The 24,769-nt window shown below is 36.7% G+C and overlaps 1 protein-coding gene across 1 annotated transcript in view; it reads left to right on the forward strand.

Moving 5' to 3' along the window:
• Nucleotides 1–1,486: 1,486 nt before the first annotated feature.
• The window catches only part of prss12 (serine protease 12), a 29,875-nt gene continuing 6,592 nt past the window's right edge, over nt 1,487–24,769 (forward strand). Inside the window, exons 1-11 of the mRNA XM_026203999.1 lie at nt 1,487–2,264; nt 4,221–4,359; nt 6,873–7,051; nt 7,154–7,304; nt 10,519–10,697; nt 10,924–11,065; nt 11,156–11,352; nt 15,365–15,506; nt 18,209–18,411; nt 20,867–20,945; nt 21,093–21,215. Coding sequence (XP_026059784.1) covers nt 1,958–2,264; nt 4,221–4,359; nt 6,873–7,051; nt 7,154–7,304; nt 10,519–10,697; nt 10,924–11,065; nt 11,156–11,352; nt 15,365–15,506; nt 18,209–18,411; nt 20,867–20,945; nt 21,093–21,215 — 1,841 coding nt within the window. The 5' untranslated portion in view covers nt 1,487–1,957. The remainder of the gene's footprint in view (nt 2,265–4,220; nt 4,360–6,872; nt 7,052–7,153; nt 7,305–10,518; nt 10,698–10,923; nt 11,066–11,155; nt 11,353–15,364; nt 15,507–18,208; nt 18,412–20,866; nt 20,946–21,092; nt 21,216–24,769) is intronic.

Below are 24,769 nucleotides of genomic sequence, written 5' to 3' on the forward strand. Positions count from 1 at the left end.
CATTTATGAAATCAACTTCAATTGTTTTCCAATGCACATTTTGAGAGACATTTGCAATAACTCACATCGTCCCGGGTCCAGAAGCGCTTGTTGGCAAGGATGCCCGATTCTCTGTAATACTCCTCCAAAGGAGGCTCTATCAGAATCACATCAAACTTACACTTCAAATCTCTCAGATCAAGTGTGTCTAGATCAGCCTGAAGATACCTGACACACACACACACAATCAAAAATGTATAATTCATAAATACAGGCAATTGAGACAGACAACAGACCTTAGTCACCATATTAAATTTAACAGAAAGAAACGAGGCTGTGAGGGATTGATTTACAGACTTTACAATGACATACACTGCACAAAGACCTAAACAAAAAAACAATCAAAATAATACGTTTTTACATGTAAATGCTATGTAAATATACAGTATAATTTTGCGTTTAATTCTGCCTTTAGGAAAGTGCTGGAGTCTTTGTACAGCTCTTCATATGGTCCGCTCTCCTCCTGCAGCTGGGGCTCGACATCTTCCTGTAATACCACACAGCAGATCCAAGATCAGTTATCTACAGCCTTGACCTGATCTAATCTAAACAGAAATCTGAATTAAAGCTGCTCAGTGCTCACTCCCTCTCTGCTCCTCCACAACCTCCTCTGGGTCTTCACCGTCAGTGAGACACCTTTTAACACCAGGAACTGATATGTCAAATGATGCCCTGCAGTAAACTTAAGACACACCAGAGTATAACTTTATTGAGTCCATCTTTATTGTCACTGGTATGAGTATTGAGAGTAAAAGCATTACATTTAACCTGTGCCTACCATTTCATTCATATTCTACTTATACATAACGTTCTATTATTTTCTACCTGCACGTCTCTCTGGTCTTTTCGATCTCTTTTTGTTCATCCAACAACATAAGGCATCCACTATAATATAAAAAAAAAATTCTAACGTAAAAGCAACAATGAGGTGAAAAACACAACAAGGAGTAACAAATAAAATATACATATATATTTATATATATATATATAATAAATAGGCTATTTTAAGATCGAGAGACAGAGTTTTAGTTTTTCTATTAAAGTATGCTATTTAAAGCCCCGAAACATTTTCACAAACTCACAAAAAATATAAGGGTGGCTTACTTTTTTCCATTTGCATGTATGAATAGCCTATGATATTTACCCAACAATAAAACAAGTGACAACATCCGAAAAAAGAGAGAATTTAAATCACACTTAAAGAAAAAGATATCTTGCAAAACAAATAGAGGAAGTGTTTCAATGTTTACTGATAACCAACTATGAATATTAAACCAGAATTTAGAAATAACTTCACAGTAAGAAGTGTGTCACTATTATTTAGCATAGCTACAAAATGAAACACAGACACGTGTCGCGGTTTTACCGACACAAGAGGGCAGACATGAACCTTGTTTCGGCTGTTGGTGATTGCGATCATCTCTGAATCCGTGAACAGAAGATTTCACACCAAAGAGACCCGGAGAGAGCAAACCCGACAACATATATTCTCACTGAAATAATGCCAGCGCTCTGCACTCTCATTTAAGTGCAGACTCTGAGAGCTTCCGCGCGCTCCTTAGATCATGGAACGTCCCACAGAATCTTATGTGGTGCCGTGACTATTTTGGAAGTATTTTTGAACAATTTATTTGCAATATTTTGGTTATTCTGCACCTTGACAACTTAGACTTAAGAACGCATATACTCATTTTTTACCTTCTTTTGCAAAACTTCCAATCTCTGGTGACTCAGTCATCAATATGCATGAGTCATTAAGCCCCGGGCTTCTTAGCTTTCTCTTTTATTGATCCGCGTCTGAGCTGCTCCGATAACAGCCAAAGACAAGATATGAGGCAACTCAAGGACCATGTCTCCACATAGAGGAACTGTTATTGTTATTTAGGTTGTGGTGACACTGACAGACAGGTTGATCGTGATGGATGTGAGATGTGGAGTTCTCTTCGTCTGCTCGCTGCTCGTCTCGTGCAGTGACGGGTCTCCGTTCACCGACTGCATTCAGAGCAAAGGGAAAGCGGGGTTTTATGAGGGACCCATAGACTCGACCGAATCAGGCGTGAAGTGCATGAACTGGAGCGATGTGCCGGGTGTCATAGAGCGGTATTCGGGGAAAGGTCTCGGGGATCACAGTTTCTGCCGGAATCCGGACGGAAGAATTCGGCCCTGGTGTTTCTTCCAAAACAGCCGAGGACGCATAGACTGGGGGTACTGCGACTGCAAGCAAGGTAGGCTATATATACCAGATAAAAGTATCTAATTTGCTAAATCAATAATTTATATAAACTTATATGAGGGAAGACTGAGCATCAAGCAGGTTTCATTTTCTTGAAAGAGTTACCTCCACGCTCCTTAGTTGTTCAAGATGTGTAAGATTAGTGTAATGTTTATTCTTAAATATTCTGCTAAATTTATGATTCAGGATTAAACCATAGACAGGTCAAAAATAGTGCAGGGCATGCAAGCAAGATAAGACATGTTAACTTGAATGCATCCACGCGTGGGAAAGGTATGCGCGCCCCAGGTAGCCTAACTATTGAGAACAAAGCAGCCACGCATAGGTCTATATCTTATTCTTAAAAGACAGTAAATCTCCAACAGAATTTTTAGTAATTTTATACAATCTCGGCTGAAGCATTGGCTCTTTAGAAGTTGTTAATTGTGCACGAGCGCTCTCTCAGTAGGGTCGCTTGGTTATTTCTGGAGCGCGAGAGAAAGAGTTAATGCGCTGATGATGAAGCCAGTATTATGTAATTTGACAATCACTCAGTATTTGAAATTATAACCTTTGTGACAACGTGAGAAATTTAGAATAGAAACAAAGAATAGTTTTGAGACGTACGTATTTTGCGGGATTCAGGGGCAATGTGTCACACCTTTTATCTCCATGAATAAGGTGAGTTTGTTTTAAAAGGCAGTTTCAGTCTGAAAGTCAATATGACAAATAGCCCTAGTCTCCCCTGTGTCACCAGACACGATGAACTGTTTGTGGTAGGCAAAAGCTGTGGCAAGTAAGTGCATTTTAAGGATAGGAATGTGCATCCTCATAGTCTCTGATTCATCATGACATTTTCATCAAATTATTGTCTTATAATATCCCTAGAAAATATGAAGAGTCTGCTGATGTACATACAGGTTATAATATGGGCCATGGAAAGAAAACATGGGGAAGATGCCTAAAACTATGGGCTGAGCTCCTCCATAGTCTTTCTGTATTTATTATCTTTGACATTTGTTTACAACCTTTTCAATTATATTAGTTAAAAAGCTCCTTGCATGTGTACATTTGATCAATGTTTTACTGTGTATTATGTGGGAACCGGATGAGTTTATTTAAATATGTTTCCAGCACATCAGCCGCCTATCAATGTCCAAACATTCTGCGAATGTTTTGAAGCGCTGAAATGTTTGAAGAACATGTGCTGCCTTCATGTGTGAACTGTGTCTGATTTATAACTGCTCTGAATGTGTAAACACTTAATGCATGAAAAGCGCTTTCACACACACACATCTGTTCCAGTAGCAAGTGGATATAAATTAATACTGTTGTGGCAAAAGTTTGACCACAATCTCAAAGTCTTTTTAATGCAAGGTTACATTATTCTATTTTATGTCTACTTTTATGTAGAATTTTGTGTAACTCTAAGGTTAATACAACTTACTTGGCATACAGTATGTTAAATAAGTTAATTGTAATTTGATAAGAGTCTATAAGAGAACTAAAATATATTTTTAGCCACAACTGCAAATGAATATACTGTAAATCTGTGACTATTATGTTCAGTTAGAATGGAAATGTGCATTTTAATAGTAAAGTAATGCATTTCTCATCTCTACTCACTGGCTTTATAATAGACCTGATTGTACTGCTTGTACTCAATAGCTTACATTGTTTCCATGACATATTATAGTATCAGTATCACACACACAAACACACACATTTATTATAGAACTGTCGAGAACTCATGTGGAGGTTAAAGCATTCCTCTGTCATCACATAAAGCAAGTCATGGATTTATGTTTTCTTTCTGCGTAACTGTGGAAATTTTTGTAACGTTCACATTTATCAAAATTACGGAGACCAGCGGAACCAAATGTTTGCAGAACATTACATTTTATCACCTGTCTGAGGAGGGTCAACAGCACTCTCAAGTTTATCACGCCAACTTTGTTTGCGTTTGCAGGTTCTTTGCGACTGCATGGAGGCAAATCCAAACTGGATGGGACAGTAGAAGTGTATCTGAATGGTGTGTGGGGAGCCATCTGCAGTAATGGATGGGATGACCGAGATGCCGCTGTGGTGTGTCGACAGCTGGGACAGGGGTAATACACATACACACATATACATACAGTATGTATAACATAGTGTCATAGCACTTGTACTACTTCTGTAGTTATGTATACTGTGTGCAATATCTTGCTGACTTACTTGCTGAGAATACAGAATGTCTCATAATGCAGTGCTTTGGACTTGACTTTCTAGTTTAGAGTATTATCACCCACAGTGCAGGGCTTGATGCTTACTTTACCTAAAGGCCTGGGTATGCTTCACTTTCCGCTTTCCGTTCCATCTTGCACACAGCCGTCTGCACAGCTTTCAGAGTATAACCTTCGAAACCAAGGTTAAGTGCGGATGGACCAGCTCATAACATACGCTGTACCATCTTCTTGACTTGCACTTTGTCTCAACATTCACCTCGCGCATGCCATCCGCACGGTCTCAAAAAATAACCTGCATGCTTATGGGGTGAGTGGCTGTCCGGGAGCCCTCCTGATGATGAAAATGACGTAATGCAGATGGTTTGTGGCTGCGGACAACCGAAGTATACTTTGGCCTTAAGGAAGAACACATGTGCCCCTAAGTTGAATTTTTTTTTCCCCCGCTCAATAAAGGGTTACAAAGATTTGATTTATAAGAATACAAAAACTAAACTACACCAGGTTTTTAAACTTTTTTTTTTTTTTATTCAGCACTCATTATGTCTGTCCTCTGAGAACTGTACAGTAGTAAGGGATGTGCAGAGAGACATTCAAAATACATCACTTGTATTCAGTTTTTGAAGCTCATTGCCGTCACTACTGGGATAGTTTCTGTGTTCTGATGACCATATGCTGCCCATTTGTTTATTACCTAACCACAAAACAACCTTTGTAAGGTTGTGCATGGAATCCTTTGGTATTTGACCCCAGTGGGCCAAAGGTCAAAGGTCAATTTTCCCCCTTTAAAATACGGCATATGCTTAGTAAATGTGTGTGCGGGTGTTTTAAAAGATTGCTGATTTCTCCGGAGAGTTCTAATCTTTGTCACGAACACACCCATGAGGTTTGTGTCTATCACGCTCACACGCATGCCTATCTGAGAGCGTTCGTCTGAGATCATCACTGAGCGTGCTCAGAGAGAGGTGACCGCAGGGTCTCGTAGATCACATGACACAACAGTGACAGTTATAAGTCTGACAAAAAGTATTATTTTACCATTCAAACACAAACGGACACATACACATGTGTGGAGCTGTCATCATTTGACCTGGGGAGCTTAGAACCTATTTGTCATTTATGAATAATTCATTGGGTCTCTCAACTTTGATAGATGAATAGACATGAATTATTTAAAGACTAGGGAGACAGATAGACTTCACAGACTTTGATTTATGTCTTCTATCTGTCTGTCTACCACAGGGGTTCTCAAGCTTTTTTTCATCTGCACTCCATCCATGTAGCAGAAGCCATACACATTTAGATCTCATAGGCAGCAAATTTATATATGTTTTTATGCATATTATAATATATATATATATATATATATATATATATATATATATATATATATATATATATATATATATATATTAGGTGTTTAATGGTACACATATTCATATCTTTGTCTGTCTTTGTAAGATCTGACTGCCTTTCATCCCTTCCTTTTTACCAGTTTTAATGTGTAATAAACATGAATGAACATTTCATGTCTCGTGTAATCACTCAATCATTGTTTCAGGCACAGAAAGACATCAGTAAAACAGCTTTTAAACAAAATGTCACGTTCATTTAACTGGCCATGTCATCAGTGTCCACAGTTCATTAGTTTGCTGGAGAAATGACGTATAGAGACCAATATATTAGACTCATGATATTTTAGTGATGTTCTAATTCTTTTTTATATGTGTAAGTAAATCTGTTATGAAACAAGTTATGATAGCCACTCTGCAAATGAATATATTTAAACAACAAATAAAAAAAGTTAGAATTCATAAGTTAATTTAAAAACTTCATTTCGTGCAGTTTGCATGCAATTTTTTAAGTTGAGTGTTGATTATTATATTTATATTATATAATTATATTAAGTTTGGGCTCTTTTGTCATTACCTTATATAGTAATGTAAAAGGGAGAGATTGTACTATTTTATACTTAAAGAAATAACTATTTTTTTTCACTAAACCACCTTCTAATAAAAAAGCAATATCAAGTTTAGCCCCCCCCCCCCATATATAGTTTGTATGGTTTGCTTAATGTATGCTGGTGATTTAGTTGTTTTTTTCACCAAGTAGTATTGGCTAACAGCTGCTAAATATTTGTTCTGATTATGGGATCAGATATGATGTGCAATTTAAATAAATTCTTAACTTTACAGAAATGTGATGCCATCAGCATCTCTTGCAACCCAAGTGGGGTTGTCGCCCCAGGGTTCAGAACATTTGATCTACCATTTACTGACTTTAACAAAGGTAGATGAATAGTTGAAACACCAACAATAATTAAATGCATAGCTGAGAAAAGACTCAGGTAAAGAAAGCAAATGAAACAATAAACATCATACTGTGCTTTTCTGTCTCAGTTATAAAGCGCGTGCACGTGTGAGTCCTCTGTCACGTCTGGTGGTGTCTGTAGTTCACTGGCAGACCGTGGGCTGTGATGGACAGGAAGAGGACTTACTGCAGTGCAATCGCACCGTCTGGAACGGGGGAGGGTGTGTTAACCGTCACGCGGCTGCCGTCTCTTGTACACCAGTGGAGGGTATGTACACGCTCACTCACTTTTTAACATAATCACGGCCATAATGACAAATAACACTCTCAATCTAAGAGAAAATAACTTGGAAAGTGTGTGTGTGTTCAGCTTCAGTGTTTGTCCCAGTACGTCTCTCTGGTGGGCCATCAGCGTATGAAGGCAGAGTAGAGGTGTATCATGCAGGACAGTGGGGCACAGTGTGTGATGACCAATGGGATGATAATGATGCTGAGGTGGTCTGCAGGCAGCTGGGGTTGGGGTAAGACACATGCACACAAATGTAAATGAGCTAAATTTGACAAATTTGTTCACTTGTCGTGTCCAAATCCCATTTAGTTGTTTGGCTGTAATGAAATCAGATCCATTAAGATGAATGGATCTGAAATATATATGAAATATAATAATTTAATCTTATTGTAGTACTGAATTCAAGTGACGCATCAGACAACACAGCATTCATGTATAAGCTTACTTGTCATTCAATGCATAGTGAATGTCACATGAGAATGAATGAATCCAGACACAGCTGTAGACACCACGGAGCTTATTACATTACATTCATGTTATGTCCCATATGACGAAAAATCTGATCTGACTTGGACTGGAATGCTCTGAATCGTATTTCAAATCTCATATGCATGTGATTTGGATTGGGTTTGTTTTTTAATCAAATGAATCACATGGTATGATCTTTTCATCAGAAAAATCACAATTATAAACAAATAATTGTATTTGTACTAAATTATATTTTTATATATTAAGATATTTTGTTAACGTATCTATTTTGATTTTCAGATCTGATTCAGTTGTTTTATAATTGAATCAGATCCATTCAGATATAAATATCTCAGTAAATAATTTAGTTGAGTCTGGTAAATCTACATCGGTTGCGATAGTAATGACAAAAAGAGATATAAAAAGAGAGGAAATTTAATTTCTTTCTATCTTGCCATGGTACTGAAATTATTACATGCATGTGAATGCCACTTATGAGAAAGAATGAATTAATTAATTAGACACTAATGGTGGTGGATGAGGAGATACCCCCTGACAATGTAAAGTGCTTTGAGTGCTTAGAAAAGCGCTATATAAATGTAAGGAATTATTATTATTAATATTACTGAGCTTTGTGAAGGCCCTTACATTCATGTTGTGTCTTATATGACAAGAAAAAAAACTTGGACTGGAATGTGCTGAATCACATTTCAAACTATATATTTTGGTTTGGGCTGTTTTTTTTAATCCAAATAATTACATTAATTTCACGATGTGCTGATTAACTGATCACAGCTGAATCATAATTCTAAACCATTATTATTTTTTTTTATTTTAAATTCTTTATTAATATTATACATTTTTATTCTAAATGAATTCATTATTTTTAATTCATTATTAATCCATTAATTGACAGCCCTACAAAAAAAAATTACAAAACAAATTCTGCCTGTCTGAGCAAAGCCATAGAGGCTTGACCCGGTTTCTTGGGAACAAGCTGTCTATTTAGAGGAACACCAGGGCGTTCTTACAACCAAGATGTGTGAAAATAGAAGGAAGATCGAGAGGAGGTAGGAGTGTTAAATGGAGAGAGGGGAAGAGAGGAGTAGAGTGTCTTCTCTGCATAAAAATGTGAAGTATTTTCTTGGGAGGTTCCTGACACACAAAGCCAAAGTGTTCTCAGTAAGAAAGTGAGAGTGTGAGAGACAGACAGAAAATGAAGATAATGAGAGGATGAGAGCCAGAGGAGCACAGAATGAGAGGGCAAAGAGGCGTAAAGGGTGATTTAGAGGGAGGGAAGGAATTACAGAGGAACGGAAAGAGAGAATGGAAAGATCAAGATGTGAATCAGGTTGATTGTTTCAAGCATTTCAACTATATTATACTGAGGGGCGTAACAAATGGTGCCCAAAAGTGAGCTTTGCAGGTGTGTGTGAGTTTGTATAATAATCACTCATGTGAAGGGCTCTCTGTTGGATGGAAAAACTGCTGTGAAATAAAACACGTGGGTTCATGCACATGTTGGAGACTGCAGTTCCACTTCGTTTGCCTCTCAACTTTCACTGATTATTGACTGCTGAACTTTGTGCTTGATTGCCTGTTAATCACAGAAAGAAGAAAAAAATATAGAATCTTATAGCACACTCTTAATGCGGCCCACTAGTGTACTTGAATTTATATCGTTTTGGACATGAGTGTTGCATCTACATTATGTTTTTAGTTTTCTCTTTCATTTGCTAGTATGTAGAGGCCCATTTTTACTGAAACTCAATGTGAATCAAAAAGGAGGTATCATATTAACATAAAAAAATTGACTGAATCAAGGAGTAATTTTATCCTTTAGGGCTGTAATATATATTCATGTGCAATTTCAGTAAGAAAGAAATTCCCGTTCATTAAACAATAGACTGTTATGATGTCACTTTCCAAACTTTTTATGTCATTTACTGCATAAATGTAAGAAGACAGCCTCAAAAAACAAAAAAGCACCAAATTACACAATTACCATGTTTGCGATAGGGTCTGTAGCTTTGCGTTTGCAGAGTGAAAATGTATTGTCTGAGCAGGCTGTTGTGATGAAGTACATATGAGTGTTAATTATGAAAATAAATGCAATTAAATGTAATTAAATGCAATTAGCTGAACTATATTTGACCCACTTATCTTTTAGAAGTAATTTCATATTAACATCAGTTGTCTTTGAAATATGTTTATATTATGCATGAATATTGAAACACTGTTAAAACTGTTTTTAAATATATTTAAAAATGTTATGTTTTTAAATATATTTGAAATTACACATCCGTACACATATAACTTGCAATTGAGAACATTTAAAATACATGAACTATAATAAAAAATGTAATTTAAATGTAGACTGCAGTAACAAAAAAAGATCAAATACTTTACATGTGCTTTACTATGTTTTTATTTCTACAAATCAAAATACATCTACTTATTTAAAGGAAAACAAAAGATTATTAAGAACATAATTAGACATTATTAGAAAGTGCAATTTTTAAATGTGTACTTAATGTGTTAAGATACTTTTAAATGGGTTTTTTTCTCATTAATATTATTTCTACAACTACAGTTTTTGCTTACTACTTTTATCATTTAAAAGTACACAACACATTCAGCGCAATATCTTATTGCACTTATTTTTCACAAAGAATCTGAATCATTATGTCAAACATAGTTGATATTCTTCTGTCTTCTGGAGGAACGTAGCAGGATCCTGAAGAGCTGCGGCCACCTGCTGTGAGATGCCTAACACAAACAACTCCCTCTGCCTGACTATGTAAATGAATGACTGCAAATCAGCTAGAAAATCAGCTTGTGGGATGTCAGCTCTAATATTTATCCACACAGTGATTGTTTCACTTTCTTTGAGCTGTTAGGATCTTCAGAATGTTATATTAGTATTTATTTCTATATAAGTATTGTTTTGTGTAGTTTTTCCTGATGTATGTGTACAGGGGCATTGCTAAGGCTTGGGTAGGAGCATATTTCGGTGCAGGCTCAGGGCGAATATTGTTGGATGAAGTGAGCTGCACAGGAAATGAGCTTTCCATAGAGCAGTGTCCAAAAACTGCCTGGGGGGAACACAACTGTGACCACAAAGAGGATGCTGGAGTGTCTTGCATCCCACTTACAGGTACATGTGTACATATATATATAGTATGGACAACACCTGTGTGAGAAACAGACTTATAATGTTAATATATATATATATTATATTAACTTGCAGGATGTTTTAATGCCACAAAGACCTCTTACAGTACATGTAAATTTTATGAGCCTTTTTTTGGTTTTACATTGATTGTCTCACCCGAGATTGATGATAAAAGCAGGTGTAAAGAGAGCCTCTCTGTCTCTGTCAGACGGTGCAGTGCGTCTGGTTGGGGGTGTGAAGGGTTATGAGGGGAGACTGGAGGTTCATTACAGAGGTCAGTGGGGGACCGTGTGTGATGATGGCTGGACACAAACCAACACACAGGTCGTCTGCAGGCAGCTGGGCTTCAGGTATTCTTTTTTAATATGTATTTTTGATTTGATTGTCAGCGTGTTTATTATTGACTCCTTGGCTTTGCTTATCGTGTTGTGTTTATGCAGGTCAGGGGAGAGTGTGTCGGCAGGGCGGTTTGGGGTGGCGGCGGGTCCCATTCTCCTGGATGATGTTAGGTGTACGGGAAAAGAGCCCACAGTAACACACTGCAGCCGGAGAGGCTGGTTCAAACATGACTGCACTCACAACCAAGACATAGCCGTTGTGTGCAACCCCCAACGCTCCAGACACGGAGTGCCCAACAGTAAGAGCTCTGACACACTCATGTACACACACTATTAAACTGCTATTAATGTTAGATTTAAGAATATTTAAATATATATGATTTCTTTTTACTTATTATTAAACCACTGTTAATGACAAAATACACTCTTTAATGTAAGTAATTTTAACTGATGTGTTGTTTACACAAATTAGACTCAGAAATGAGATCCATTTTGTAGAATGGCCCTTAAAATACTCTTATGTGCACTCCATATGGTTCTTATACAATATGTGAGGTAATATACTTTTATATGAGCACTTTAGAGTTATGCTGACTATAATGGGGATGTTGTGGTGATGCCTCTACACCTGTAGCTCATGTACCACACATTTACGCAAATATAAAACCTGAATTCCCTCTCTCAGAAGGTTGAACGTTATATTACACACACTTCTACATATACATGTATGCAAAATCCAAATGGAGAATTATGATCTAACAGATCTTTAGTAAAAATGTATCTCTGATTTCTTATTTGGGCTCAGCTTTGATTTAGCATTGTGTAAAAATCACCTCAAGACAGACAGAACGAGTTCTGCTAATGGTCCGAGGGCATGAAGTCAGACGTTTAACAAGTACAGCTGCTACCAGACTTATCATGGCTGACTTCTGCTGAGCTTCATAAAGAGCTGATGATTTTACCGGATTCAGACAGACACACAGTTAAATGTACATATGGAAAACACTCCTACACATCCAGATGAGAGAATACACAGAATTCATGGACATAAATTAAATTAACCTAAATGAAAACAATGGTAATTAGTATAATACAGCAATTGCATATATTTTTTTATTTAGTATTTATTTATTATTTAAAATAAATTTAATTTTAAATTAAGTAAAAAAAAGAAATTAAGAAATTTCAAACCCAAGAACATAAATCAGTTCAGCAAAGACCATTTTTATGAGCATCAAGCGTCAGTTTTATTATAATATTTACGAAATAATGGACTGCTAAATATTTGTATGGATGCTTCTATACTGCAAGATCACAGTTTTCCTGCCTTAATGTTCTTTTATTTTTGACACAGGTTCTAATTTTGTAGAGAAGTTTACCCTTCACATGCTTAACTACGAATTAAATATCTGGTAACACTTTATTTTTAGATGTCCTTGTTGCATGTTACATGTACTTACTATTATAATAACAATAAAGTATTTATAATTACATGCAAATAACCCTAAGCCAACCCCTAACCCTAACCATACAGTAAGTACAAGTATTTAATTAATATTATTCAGTACTTAAATTTATAACTACACTGTAACAAGGACACCTTAAAATAAAGTGTAACCAAATGTCCTAAGTGCGACTTGGTACATATTTGTTAAGTATACCAGTACTTTCACATTATTTTGCTGCTTTTCTCTTTTTCAAGTTTTCCACTTTTCCCCACAATCCTAGAACCCTTTTGTTAAATGAGGTATATAGAGAAAAGAATATGTGTGTGTGTAATAGATCTTTATGGGCAGCAGGCCAGTCAGAGTGTGAGTAACAGAATGAGTGACAACACTGGAACTGGGAACCGGTGAGGAGTTTGTCAGTTGCATACTCACACATACACACATTAGATACTATGGTTTGTGTGTAAATGCCCTGCTGCAGTTCTTTTTCCTGCACTCTCTGGCTGATTTAACTTTATTGACTTTGGACAGAGTAGCCGGTGCTTTCAAGAGCCTTCAGTATAGAGCAGATCTCCCTCTTTAATTCATCTTACTCAAAGGGATTTAGATGAGTGTGTTTTTGTGTATAAACTTAAGTCTCCAGTTCTTAGTATTCTCATCAAACACATTTCAGTATTCTTTTTAATGGACACACACACACACAAATCTAATCTTTTGTATTACAGTTTGTTACTACCCTAAATGTTTCCTCCTGATTTGCTTCTTAAATTCATCTTGCATGCACACACACAAACATACTGGACTTCCCCTGTCAAGTTGATGGCTTTATGAAAATGTGGTGCATGTAGCTCTATGGGAAACTCTCAGAGCTTTAATAATGGTTCCTTTTTACTGATTGAGCTTAAACGTAGTTCCTACTTGCCTGTGAGCCACATGGAATCCATCTGTGGTCTGTGCTCACAAAACTCAGATCTCCACTAGACCGGAACACCCGTCCTTCACAAAGTCATTCATTTCAGTTAGTAGTACTCTCAGCTCCATTTAACTTATTTGATCATGCTTAAAAGCTTTCTGCAGAAATCAACAGATTTCTCTACTAATTCAGCAAAGTGATGTCTGATGTGATTAACAGGAAATATTCTGTCAGTTATGCTCCATTGACTTAATTTTTAATGGATGATTACTCAATATCTATATCTGGGTCTCTTTATCTCTCTCTCACCATATACTATACACTACCATTAAAAAGTTAGGATCCGTAAGATATTAAAAAAGCAAGGACAATTTCAACTGTTCAAATATGATGAGTAAGGAATATAAAGGATTCCTGTTGTACTTTCTATTTATCAAAGAATTCTGAATATATCACATTTTCCACAAAAATATCAATATTGATAATAATAAGAAATGTTTCTTGAGGGCAATATAAGTATATTAGAATGATTTCTGAAGGATCGTGTAACACTAAAGTAATGGGTGTAAATATAAAAAAAAAGAATGCAGTTATTTTATTTTATAATATAACTTTTACCATATTTTGGATCCAATAAGTGCAGCCTCAGTGAGCATAACAGACTTTATTTCATTAAAAATAAATGTGCTTCACGATGTCATAGAAGAACCTTTTATTCTAAATGGTTCTATAAAGAACCTTTAACATCTGAAGAACCTTTTTGTTTGACAAAAGGTTATTTGTGGTGAAAGAAGGTTCTTTAGATTATAAAGAAACTTTGACTGAATAGTTCTTTGTGGAACCAAAAATGGTTCTTCTATGGCATCGCTTAAAGAACCTTTTGAAGCACATTTATTTTTAAGAGTGTACCGACCTGAGACCTTTGAATGGCAATATATAAGAATGAAAGATGGCCAATGTATATATACAAACACTCAGGTTCTCGCTCAGCAGAATGATGTCCAAATAAATAAAAGCTTTCTAAGAGTGCCTTTTGGAGTGTTTTTCACGATGTCTCCTCAACAGAGCTGATGAAGAGTAGAGAACATCTGAATAAAACATTTCAGCACGGATGGTTATCACATGTGAGTGTGTGTGTGTGCTGCTGGTGCTGAAGGCTTTATGAAGTAAATTTGATTTAATAAAAAAGTCCTTGAGCAACCGCTGACAAGTGAGACATGACTGTGAGAAATGAACTTCAAACTTTAGGAATGATTAGTATTGCAGATGTTCATAAATGTGTATGTTTTGTTAACATAGAATATGTAGCAAAGCAGTAAGCCATGAGAAGCTGTGCTCTAAGTACTCCACTCAGGTGGTAGTAATAATAATCAAACTTGTAAATCTAAAATAAGGCTCTTCATGGTTGTAACACATTGGTACATTCATTTGTTTCAGCTATATTGTGCAGTCATGCCTATGCATAGATTACTTGTCCAATCAGAATTTAGAATCAGAGCTATCAGTCTTATAAACACATTTTGATAAATATTAATTTTGGCTGCAAATGTGTATGAATGGGTGGTTAGTAAGTCATGTTTTCTTTTTCTTGCACAGAGAGTGTCGCTGATATTGCTGACGGGTCTGTAGCTGCTGATTGATTGTGTTTGTATGTGTGTCTGTGCGTCTCTGTGTTATGTGTAAGTGGAGGCAGGTGTTCCATGAGTGGAAACCTAAAACTGTCCCTCCAGCACCAAGGGTTTTTTATGCCTCTTACTGTGTTACGTGCACACACACACACACACACACACACACACACACACACACACACACACACACACACACACACACACACAAACACAAATATATATATGGATGCAAGTTGTTCTTCCATAGCCTCCCTCATTTCCTCTATTGTTTAAATTAATTTCAGTTTAAGTGATTTTCATTGTATGGACACCTTTCTATCAGGTATGCCTGTGAGACTGGTGGGTGGAGAGAATGAGAGAGAGGGGCGTGTGGAGATCCTGGTGGCTGGCCAGTGGGGGACGGTTTGTGATGACGGATGGACGGATCGGGATGCAGAGGTGGTGTGCAGACAGCTGGGTTACAGGTGACATCAACATTTCAGGGTCAGCTGAGTAGTCGTCTGTGTTGAGTCATGTTGTCATGTCATATAATGCCTGTAAAATGAAGGTAGAATAATGTAATGTTGGCAATGTCTGAAATGTAAAATTGTATGTATGCACACTTTACACATATTAAAGCAGTAAACAAAATAAATGAGGTTTGATGACAAACTTTGATATTGGCTTGACAAAGCCTGGTTTGAAAGTATGAAATAGTTTTAAAAGTTTAGGTATGAAGGTTTTATTGTCAGAGAGAAAGTCAGATGAAAACAATTCAAATTTCACAAAGGCAATATTAGACCATTTCAGGTCCCATTTAACCCCATTAAAACATATCAAATCAGCCCGGTCCCCAGTAAACCTATCCAGAGCCAGTTAGATCACTAAAAACCAAATCAGACCACAATTGCACTGCTAGCATGATCTAGATACTGTAGTGTTTCTTAACAAGTGTTCTTAGGCATTGCTATCATGTTAAAACATTAGTTCACCCAAAAATGAAAATTATGTCATTAAAGGGGGGGGGGGGTGAAATGCTTGTTTTCACTCAATCTCCTGTTAATCTTGAGTACCTATAGAGTAGTACTGCATCCTTCATAACTCCAAAAAGTCTTTAGTTTTATTATATTCATAAGAGAAAGATATTCTGTACCGTTTTTTCCCGGAAAAACACGACCGACTGGAGGCGTGACGTATGGGCGGAGCTAAAGAATCACGAGCGCCAGTATAGGCTTTTGTGTTGAGAGCATGTGGAAACTGTGACATTACCGTGAGGGAAAACCCATCATCCAAAACAAACCATGGCTTACAGTCAGATTCAGCGTATATTTATGATCCAGAATCAGATCCCGAGGCTGAAACTGAACGAGAGCAGCAGCAGCAACGACTCGCTCCGAGAGGGGCTCGAACTCGGGTCTCCGGCATGGGAGGGGACGCACTAACAAGGAGGCAGAGATATTTTAAGCAGTTTTACTCACCGCCTGCGGTTCCGACACACGATCGTGACCCTTTTTCGTTGGGATTGCATCATCCTTAAGAAATAAACGATATGCAAATCCGTCGTCAAACTGGGCCTTGTTTGTAAAACAAGCATCTTCGAAATGCAGGGAACAAACAAAAACACTTGCACAACTCCGTTGATGCTCTTTAAAAATAAGCTCCATCCACTGGTCCCTTAATGCTGTTTTTTTTTGGTAATCTGTGAAGGGTTGTCTTGCCCTGGCAACCAAAAACACACTTCTTTTGTGACTTTTCACGACACTCTCGCTCTGATCAGTGAATCGCTCTGATCAGTGAAATGTCTGTGCTCAGCCTCTCAGTGCTCTGCTATACGGGAGCACGCGCTCTTCCGGCAGAAGTGCCCTTAGGACCCATATAAGGAAATTCCGCCCCATCTAACGTCACACAGAGCCATACTAGAAAAAAACTTTCCGAAACTTGTGACAAACCGGAATAAGTATTTTTGGAACAAAAATACTCCTTCAAATGTACAACTTAATTTTTGAAACTTTGTCTATGTTTAGCATGGGAATCCAACTCTTTAACAGTGTAAAAAACTCAGTATTCATGAAATAGCATTTCACCCCCCCTTTAATAACCCTCATGTCATTCCAAACCAGTAAGACCTCCATTTATCTTTGGAACACAGTTTAAGCTAGTTAAACAATGTTAAATATGTTTTTCTTACGTTTCTGGATATGGACAGTAGACCGTTCACACAGTTTCAATGGAGGGACCGAGAGCTCTCTGACTAAATCTAAAATATCTTAAACTGTGTTCCGAAGATGAACAGAGGTCTTACGGGTTTGGAACGACATAAGGGTGAGTTACTAATGACATAATTTTCGTTTTTGGGTGAACCAACCCTTTAAGTGAAAAAAATACTAAAGCATTTTGATAAAGAATTTAAAACCTTGTGCTTTATTGTGTTTGAGGAGAATACGCCCAGGGGAACAGAGAGAGAGAGAAAGAATTCACCTCCTTCACAATAGACAATTCATTTCACAATAGATTTATGTAGCAATAGGTTCTGGTCTACTTCATGAACAGTTCAGTTTTTTGTTTGGAAGTGATCTTATAAGTTCAGTTGTGGATCATGCATATATGTTATTGTTGAGTTCGGGTTACAAAACTGAGAAGACCGTCAGATTTACACACACTAATGTGATCAACACCTTCCCTCCTGAGGGGGGGTCAGAGGTCAGGTTATGACACTGTAACTGATGCTCATATCTGATGAGCTCACTTTTCTCTGCTGGAGTGGGCGACACTTTGCTCTTGTTATGTTTGATTTTCTGCGCTTGCCTGTGTATGTGTATGTGTGTGTGTGTCACAATATACTGTATGTTCCTCTTGAGTGAATACACCCAGAGCCTACACAGATCTCTTATTGTTTAGTGTTTGTAAATTAGATTAAGAAAGGAACTAAACCTAGTTTATGAATGTTATTCTGACTGGTGAACCAATCAATAATTAATTGGTTTTGGTTAATTGAATTTTATACAACAGCAGTGTTATTTTAGTATTATTTGTGTAACATTATAATATTTCTTTGTATTTTGAATTAACTTTTATTTTTATTTTCAGTTCTTATTTTTATTTTATTTTAGGTTGTAGTGAATTTATGTTTTCTGCATATATATTATATATATATAATTTATCATATCTTTTTTTTTTTTTTTTGCAGTGGGCTGGCTAAAGCTCGTGTAATGGCGTATTTTGGAGAAGGTGAGGGGCCAATTCACTCTGACAATGTAAAGTGCACAGGTGGGGAACATTCGCTGATTGACTGCATCAAACAACCATTTGGGACACACAACTGCCGCCATAGTGAAGATGCCGGTGTTATTTGTAACTATGGGTTACAGAAGGATTCTCCTGAGGTCAAAGGTGAGGTCCTTCATCTTCTCATAGCTACCGCATTAACATATTTGATACTGGTAAGGGTTAAAGGGATATTTACCCAAACCTGTATGAATTTCTTTCTTTCATGGAACATAATTGGAACGTTGGGGTTGTTTATTAGTATCAGAAAAGTAGGAGTCATGCTGCATAAATACTCTGTTTAACATCTCATTTTGTGCTTTTACAAGAAAGAAATTCATTTGTTTTTGAATGGACATGGGGAGGAAATGATGACATAATTTTCATGTTAGGATGATCTGTTTCGTTAAAGGGGTCATATGATGTTGCTAAAAGAAGATTATTTGGTGTATTTAGTGTAATGCAATGTGTTTATGTGGTTTAAGATAAAAAAACACATTATTTTCCACATACTGTACATTATTGTTTCTACTCTATGCCCCGCCATTCTGAAACACTTCGATTTTTACAAAGCTCATCGTTCTGAAAAGCATGTGATCTGACTGGGCAAGTATCCAGTGCGTTTTCATTAGCTGAATGCCTCAAATGTGTGACGGAAATGTTACGTCCCTCACCATACTGTGATGCCGTGTCCCGGTCAGAACACCTGGGTGACATGACAAAAACAATAAAACCCATTATAAACGAGGCATTTGTTTCATCCAGTGGGGACATAATTACTGATTATAAAGACTTATTCTGTCTTTTTAAATGTTACGTTGCATATTGCGCCGCGTAAACAAAATCATGCCTGCATTTTGTGCGGTGCTACTCTACACTGCTCAAAACTCATGTTTGAATCATCAGTGGCAAATCTTTTAAATATGAAAACATACTTACAGGCTGTGAGTCAGAAGTGCCAGACTGTCCTTGCAAAGTTACCCCCCTTAATAGAAACAACCTTCATGCATAGCCTTTCCAGGTTCAGGAAACAGTCCTCTGTAAAATGTACTGCACACATCTATATGTTTGGGTTGAATTGTTCTGGAGCAGTGTTGTAGTGCCACTGATTTCTAGTTGTGTCCTCCTTTGGAAGGCCAATCAAAGTAGTTTCGCTTTCACAACGGAACACACAGTGTCTCCACGACACGGAGGCAGCGGCAACAATACTACAGTGACCTCATCCATGCGTGAACAGCTTGTAACACTCCAAAGAGAAAATAAAACTTGAAATTATATGACCCATTTAAGGCACATTAAAAGAACTGCAATTAAATGACCATTGTTGGACTTACAAGACTTGCATATAAATCACTGACTTCATTGCGATTGATGTTCTTTAAGATGCAGGGAAAATGTGTATTTTGCAGCAACATTTAAATATATAAATATAAATAGTCCTGGAGCCTCATTTCTAAAATGTTGTGTGGAACCCTTTGTACATTTGATCTAAGATTATTTATAAAATATTCTTACGTGTGATTCAGAGAAACACCAAAAACCACGCATACACCTTTCTTCCAGATGTGAAATCACAAATGGTCTTGAAACTGTGCCCAGCTAAATGGTTTCAGATCTCCACTTAGAAAACGCCCCCTAATTAATGTCATGAGCATATAAAAGGGCACCAGTCAACATCAAATAATTTACTTGAGAATGTGGCAAGTGGCAAGAATTAGATTTCCAAATCCAAGCATTACTTCAACTCTTCCCCGAGGAAACTTGTGAATGTCTGCTTAGAACCTGGAAAAGCACTTTTCCATGTCAAAGATCATTTTTATAAATCTGAACACTGGCGTGGATTTTAGCATATGCACACTGTTAGATCAAACGTGTGTATGCGTGTTTTATAGATGAGGCCCTTGGACGGTGGTTTGGAAGGATAGATTTAGGGATCCTCACACCTGTAAAAATACTTGAAACCACCTAAAAGAAGAGTGAAAGATGGAAACTACCACCTGAGTAGGATGTGCTCTACTTTGTGCTGAGATAGAGTGTGTGTTACGTCTGCTCTAGAGGATGTGGTTTGGCTCGCCATCTCATGATCACCGACACTTAGGCTTTACTTATGTTTTGTTATTCTTATCAATCTAATAACTCTAATGCAAGGGGATCCGGCCTGCTTTCTCTATTAAACCATAAGGACAGATAAGCTACACATACAAACACAATCTTTTTGTGTTATTATTTTATGTAATACCAGCCTACATTTTTAGGTCCTTCAAGCACATCTGTATATACGCACAAACACAGATGAACGGTCTCTGAACTCTCACAGATCCGTGCAGATGAATGCCTTATTTCACAAATCTAAAATATATGTTTTGCACTGCATATAAAAAAATTAAGCGTATTTTTATTTTTTTGTAATGCTGTAATACTAAATAATATTGTTATTTTATGTACATCATTTTAATACATCTAACAAAAAATATGATTTCTCATTTGCTGTGAAATAAGACCAAGGCAGATGTTCCTAACAGATTTCGTGAGATTCACCCATAAATTCTTTCTAGAAATTTGTGTTTGTGTTACATTGCAGAGGCAGTGGGCTCCATGTGTGGTCTAAGACCCTCTCATATCCGTCAGAAGAGAATAATAGGCGGAGAAAACTCGCTACGGTAAGCAGAAAAGGTCAAAATGTATACAAACATCTTTGACATAACAAATGACACATTTTAGAATTATTGTTTATGTGGTCGCAATGAGAAAACGAATGTGCAATGCGGTTTAAATGCAAACTGATAGTGTTTGTGTGTGTGGTGTAGTGGGGGCTGGCCGTGGCAGGCAGCTGTGCGCTTACGGGGGTCTCAGGCAGACGGACGGTTGGTATGTGGAGCCACTTTGATCAGCAGCTGCTGGATCCTCACCTCTGCTCACTGCTTTAAGAGGTACTCACACATAAAAAAGGACAGGTACAACTTCATTCTCTCACACATCTGAAAGGCATAAATAAAGTCCACCCATTCACACACAAATAAATACACACGCTTCTTTGTTGCGTTTCCAGTTTTCCACTTGTGACTCACTTAGCTAACACAAAATAGACTGAAATACAAACAAAACATTTCAAATTGCCCATTTTAGACAATATACCTTCTTCCCACACTTCCTCTGTATCCTGTGTCTAATTATGTGACCATTATTTGTGACTTGCAAATAAACACGTCATTCCAGCTGCAAAACAAACATAATTAAATTATAATTAAAATTCAGTGAGCGAGGCAAAGCAATCAAACCAAAGTATTCTTTAATCAGTAAAGATGATGAAAGTAGATCTATATAAGAAATCACCTTTCTTTTAAAATACAAAAGATCAGGTTGTAATAATTAGTCAGAGTTGTACAGCACTGATTGATTATTGCAGTTTCGCCTCTACATATTCTGTTACTTTGTAAAATCGCTTACATTTTTGCCTTGTTTTTCTAGTAAAACTGTCTAAGCATCCATCAAGCAATTCATTATAATTATGCAAATTATGTAATTAGATGACCATTGGTAAATTGTTTAAAGCATAAACATCGCATGTTTTCCTGGAAGCTAATTTCCAACCAATAATACCCTGTTCCTCTTTTCAAATAAAATGTCAAAATCAACAATGCAAGATATACAAGCGAGGAGTAAATCAATGCACTTTCCTCTGATGACTCTCTATTGAACAATTTATCAGCTACCTCTTTAACTCCACAAATTATTCAAGGTTATTTTTGTGAGAAGAATAACAATATGTAATATTAATAATGTCAACAGAAGCCTTAATTACAGTGAGAAGCTAAGTTCAGCTGGATATTTCATTTTCTCTCAATGTCTTAATATTTATTGCAGTTTAGTAAAAATTTAGTAATTTGTGTGGTTGGCTTCATACAAAACATCACTTTTACCACTGCTGTGCCAAATATTTATTTATTCCAACAGAGTCAAAAACTGCAAACTACACAAATGTGGAGTGCCTTTCTTCAGCATACATCTTTTTGTTTTTGAAGCACTCCGGGCAAACAAAGTTATTTGCTTACAGTATTTGTAGAAAAAAAGAACCCACACTTGACTGCCAGTGGAGTTTCACTGAAATGTTACATTTGTAGATCCACAAAAACTAAATGACCAAAGTAGAAGTTTAAAATAAATGAATAATAATAATAATCAATGTCTTTAAGGCAAATTTGTTCATCATAAGGACAAACTCTCATGGGAAATATGAAAAAGCATCTAGCACAAACAGGGTTGCAGGGCTGATATTTTAAAAATGAAAAATTAGACTGCTTGTTGCTAGGCAATGATACATCCATCCCAAAATTAGCCACAGACCCTTCATGCATCGTTTGATGAGTTTTCACCACAGGGATAAAACGTTATAGCAGTTTACATTAAAGAAAAATAGTAACAGTATGCTGGAGGAAAATGAATAAAAACATGTTCACACAAACACTTCCCACTTCCCTCAAGGCTCAGACTTGTAAATGATCTGCCTTCAGTTCAGACCTGTGCTGCATTTCCACATTACTGTGAAGAATGTACATTAGTGGTAGTTTCCAGAGCCATTTAGTTTTTTTTTTTTTTTAAATAGCCTCGGTAGAGATACTATGGCAGCGTGAGAGGTTTAAGTAATATTGGATCTGTTTTTATCAACCAGTCCAAGCACTGAGCCTTCAAAATATGATCCATGACATCAGACTACTGCTAAAGTTACACACGCACACACACACACACACACACACACACACACACACACACACATAGAGCTATAAATCTAGATATCTTTGTGGCCCCCACCCTCTTTTCCCTCAGACACGTACACTCACTTTTTCAAGAATGCAATTAATAGTGTGCAGAACAGCATAACAGTTGTTTTAAATCGTTTGAGATCATTTAGCTCGAGAGGACTAAAGTTAGTCTCTCACTTCCGAGTTTACGGAGGGTAGCATGACGTTTGTGCAAAAATAGCATGTACAAACACACTCACATTAGCGCTAAACTATTTTTATGCTGCGTGACCAGTTGATGGCCAACGTTAATTGAACTCTGGGGTTACAAGCGGCGTGGAATTAAAGGATTGAGAAAGCAATATGCTAAAGTCAGCCCTAATGACGGATCTGCTGCCATAATGTACAACCTAAGAGTTTGAGAGCTGTCAACAGATCCAGCTTCTGGAACTTGGTTAGACTAGTGAGCAAATGTGTGGGAAGTTACCAGTCCATAGAGTACTGAACTACTAACTACATCAGTTATTAACACTCTTTATGGAGATTTTTCATCGTCATATGAAAGTAGATATTTACTTGTTAATGCTCATTTCCCCTATTTCTATATTTAAATTACATTTGATAACACAGTAACAATACTCATTTAAAGTTTATCTTTAATAAATTAATAACTTAAAGGAGAACTCTTATATATGTACAATCAGTTAAATGGTTTTATTCAAGTCAAAATAATATTTATTAACACTATATAATTAAACCTAAATACATAAATGACAATGTATACTAATAAAACTAAATTTTGTTACATTGAAATACCTTTTAATTGCAGGTCCTGACTTTTGGGTCGGTATGTTTTTTTTTTTTTTTTTTTACTAATGTTTTATTTAGCAAGCATTCATTAAATTAAAAGTTAAGATATTTTTATGTTACAAAAACAATGTGTCACAATATCCACAAAAATATTAGGCAACACAACTGAAAATAAATCTTTCCTAAGCAGCAAATCAGAATATTGGAATAATTTCTGAAGGATCATGTGACACTGAAGAGTGGAGTAATGGCTGCTGAAAATTCAGCTTTGCCATTACAGGAAAATAACTTTTGAGGATAAAATTATTTGAAATTGTAACAATATTCGAAAATATTACAGATTTTAATGTATATTTATCAAATAAACCAGTAACTGTAAGTAATTAATACCCGAATATTTAGTATTATTAAAATAAAATGGATTTTATAATAGACTACTGGTTAATAGAGTAGGACAGTGGAGAGGCAAGCGTAAACTATAGTGAGAATGGGTGGTGGATGTTACTGGAAAATGATCCAGATTCGAAGTTAGGTTCAAGTGCAGCATGCCAGAGCACTGCCCACTCGGCCATGTCTCAGCAGTAATAATCTTTTAATAACCTCATTCAGATCAGTACTACAGTAAGGATTAAAGTTGATTGTGAGTCTTAGAAGCTTAATATATACAGTGTCAAGCTCAGAACTGCCCTTTCCAGAACGAGACTTTGGGAATGTGGTGCTGATCCTGCTGCTTGACTACTAAGAGTGTCATTCCGGACAGGGCAGATCCTTTTTCCAGAAAAGACCTGACCGTGTAACGGGACACTGCTGTCTCTCTCTCTGGCAGCACTTACATATTTCCGTTACACAGCAATGGTTTCAATCACTAACAAGCTGAAAGGAGGGCACACACACACACACACACACACACACACACACACACACACACACACACA

Source organism: Carassius auratus, chromosome 26 (genome assembly GCF_003368295.1).
Source record: "Carassius auratus strain Wakin chromosome 26, ASM336829v1, whole genome shotgun sequence".
Lineage (NCBI taxonomy): Eukaryota > Metazoa > Chordata > Actinopteri > Cypriniformes > Cyprinidae > Carassius > Carassius auratus.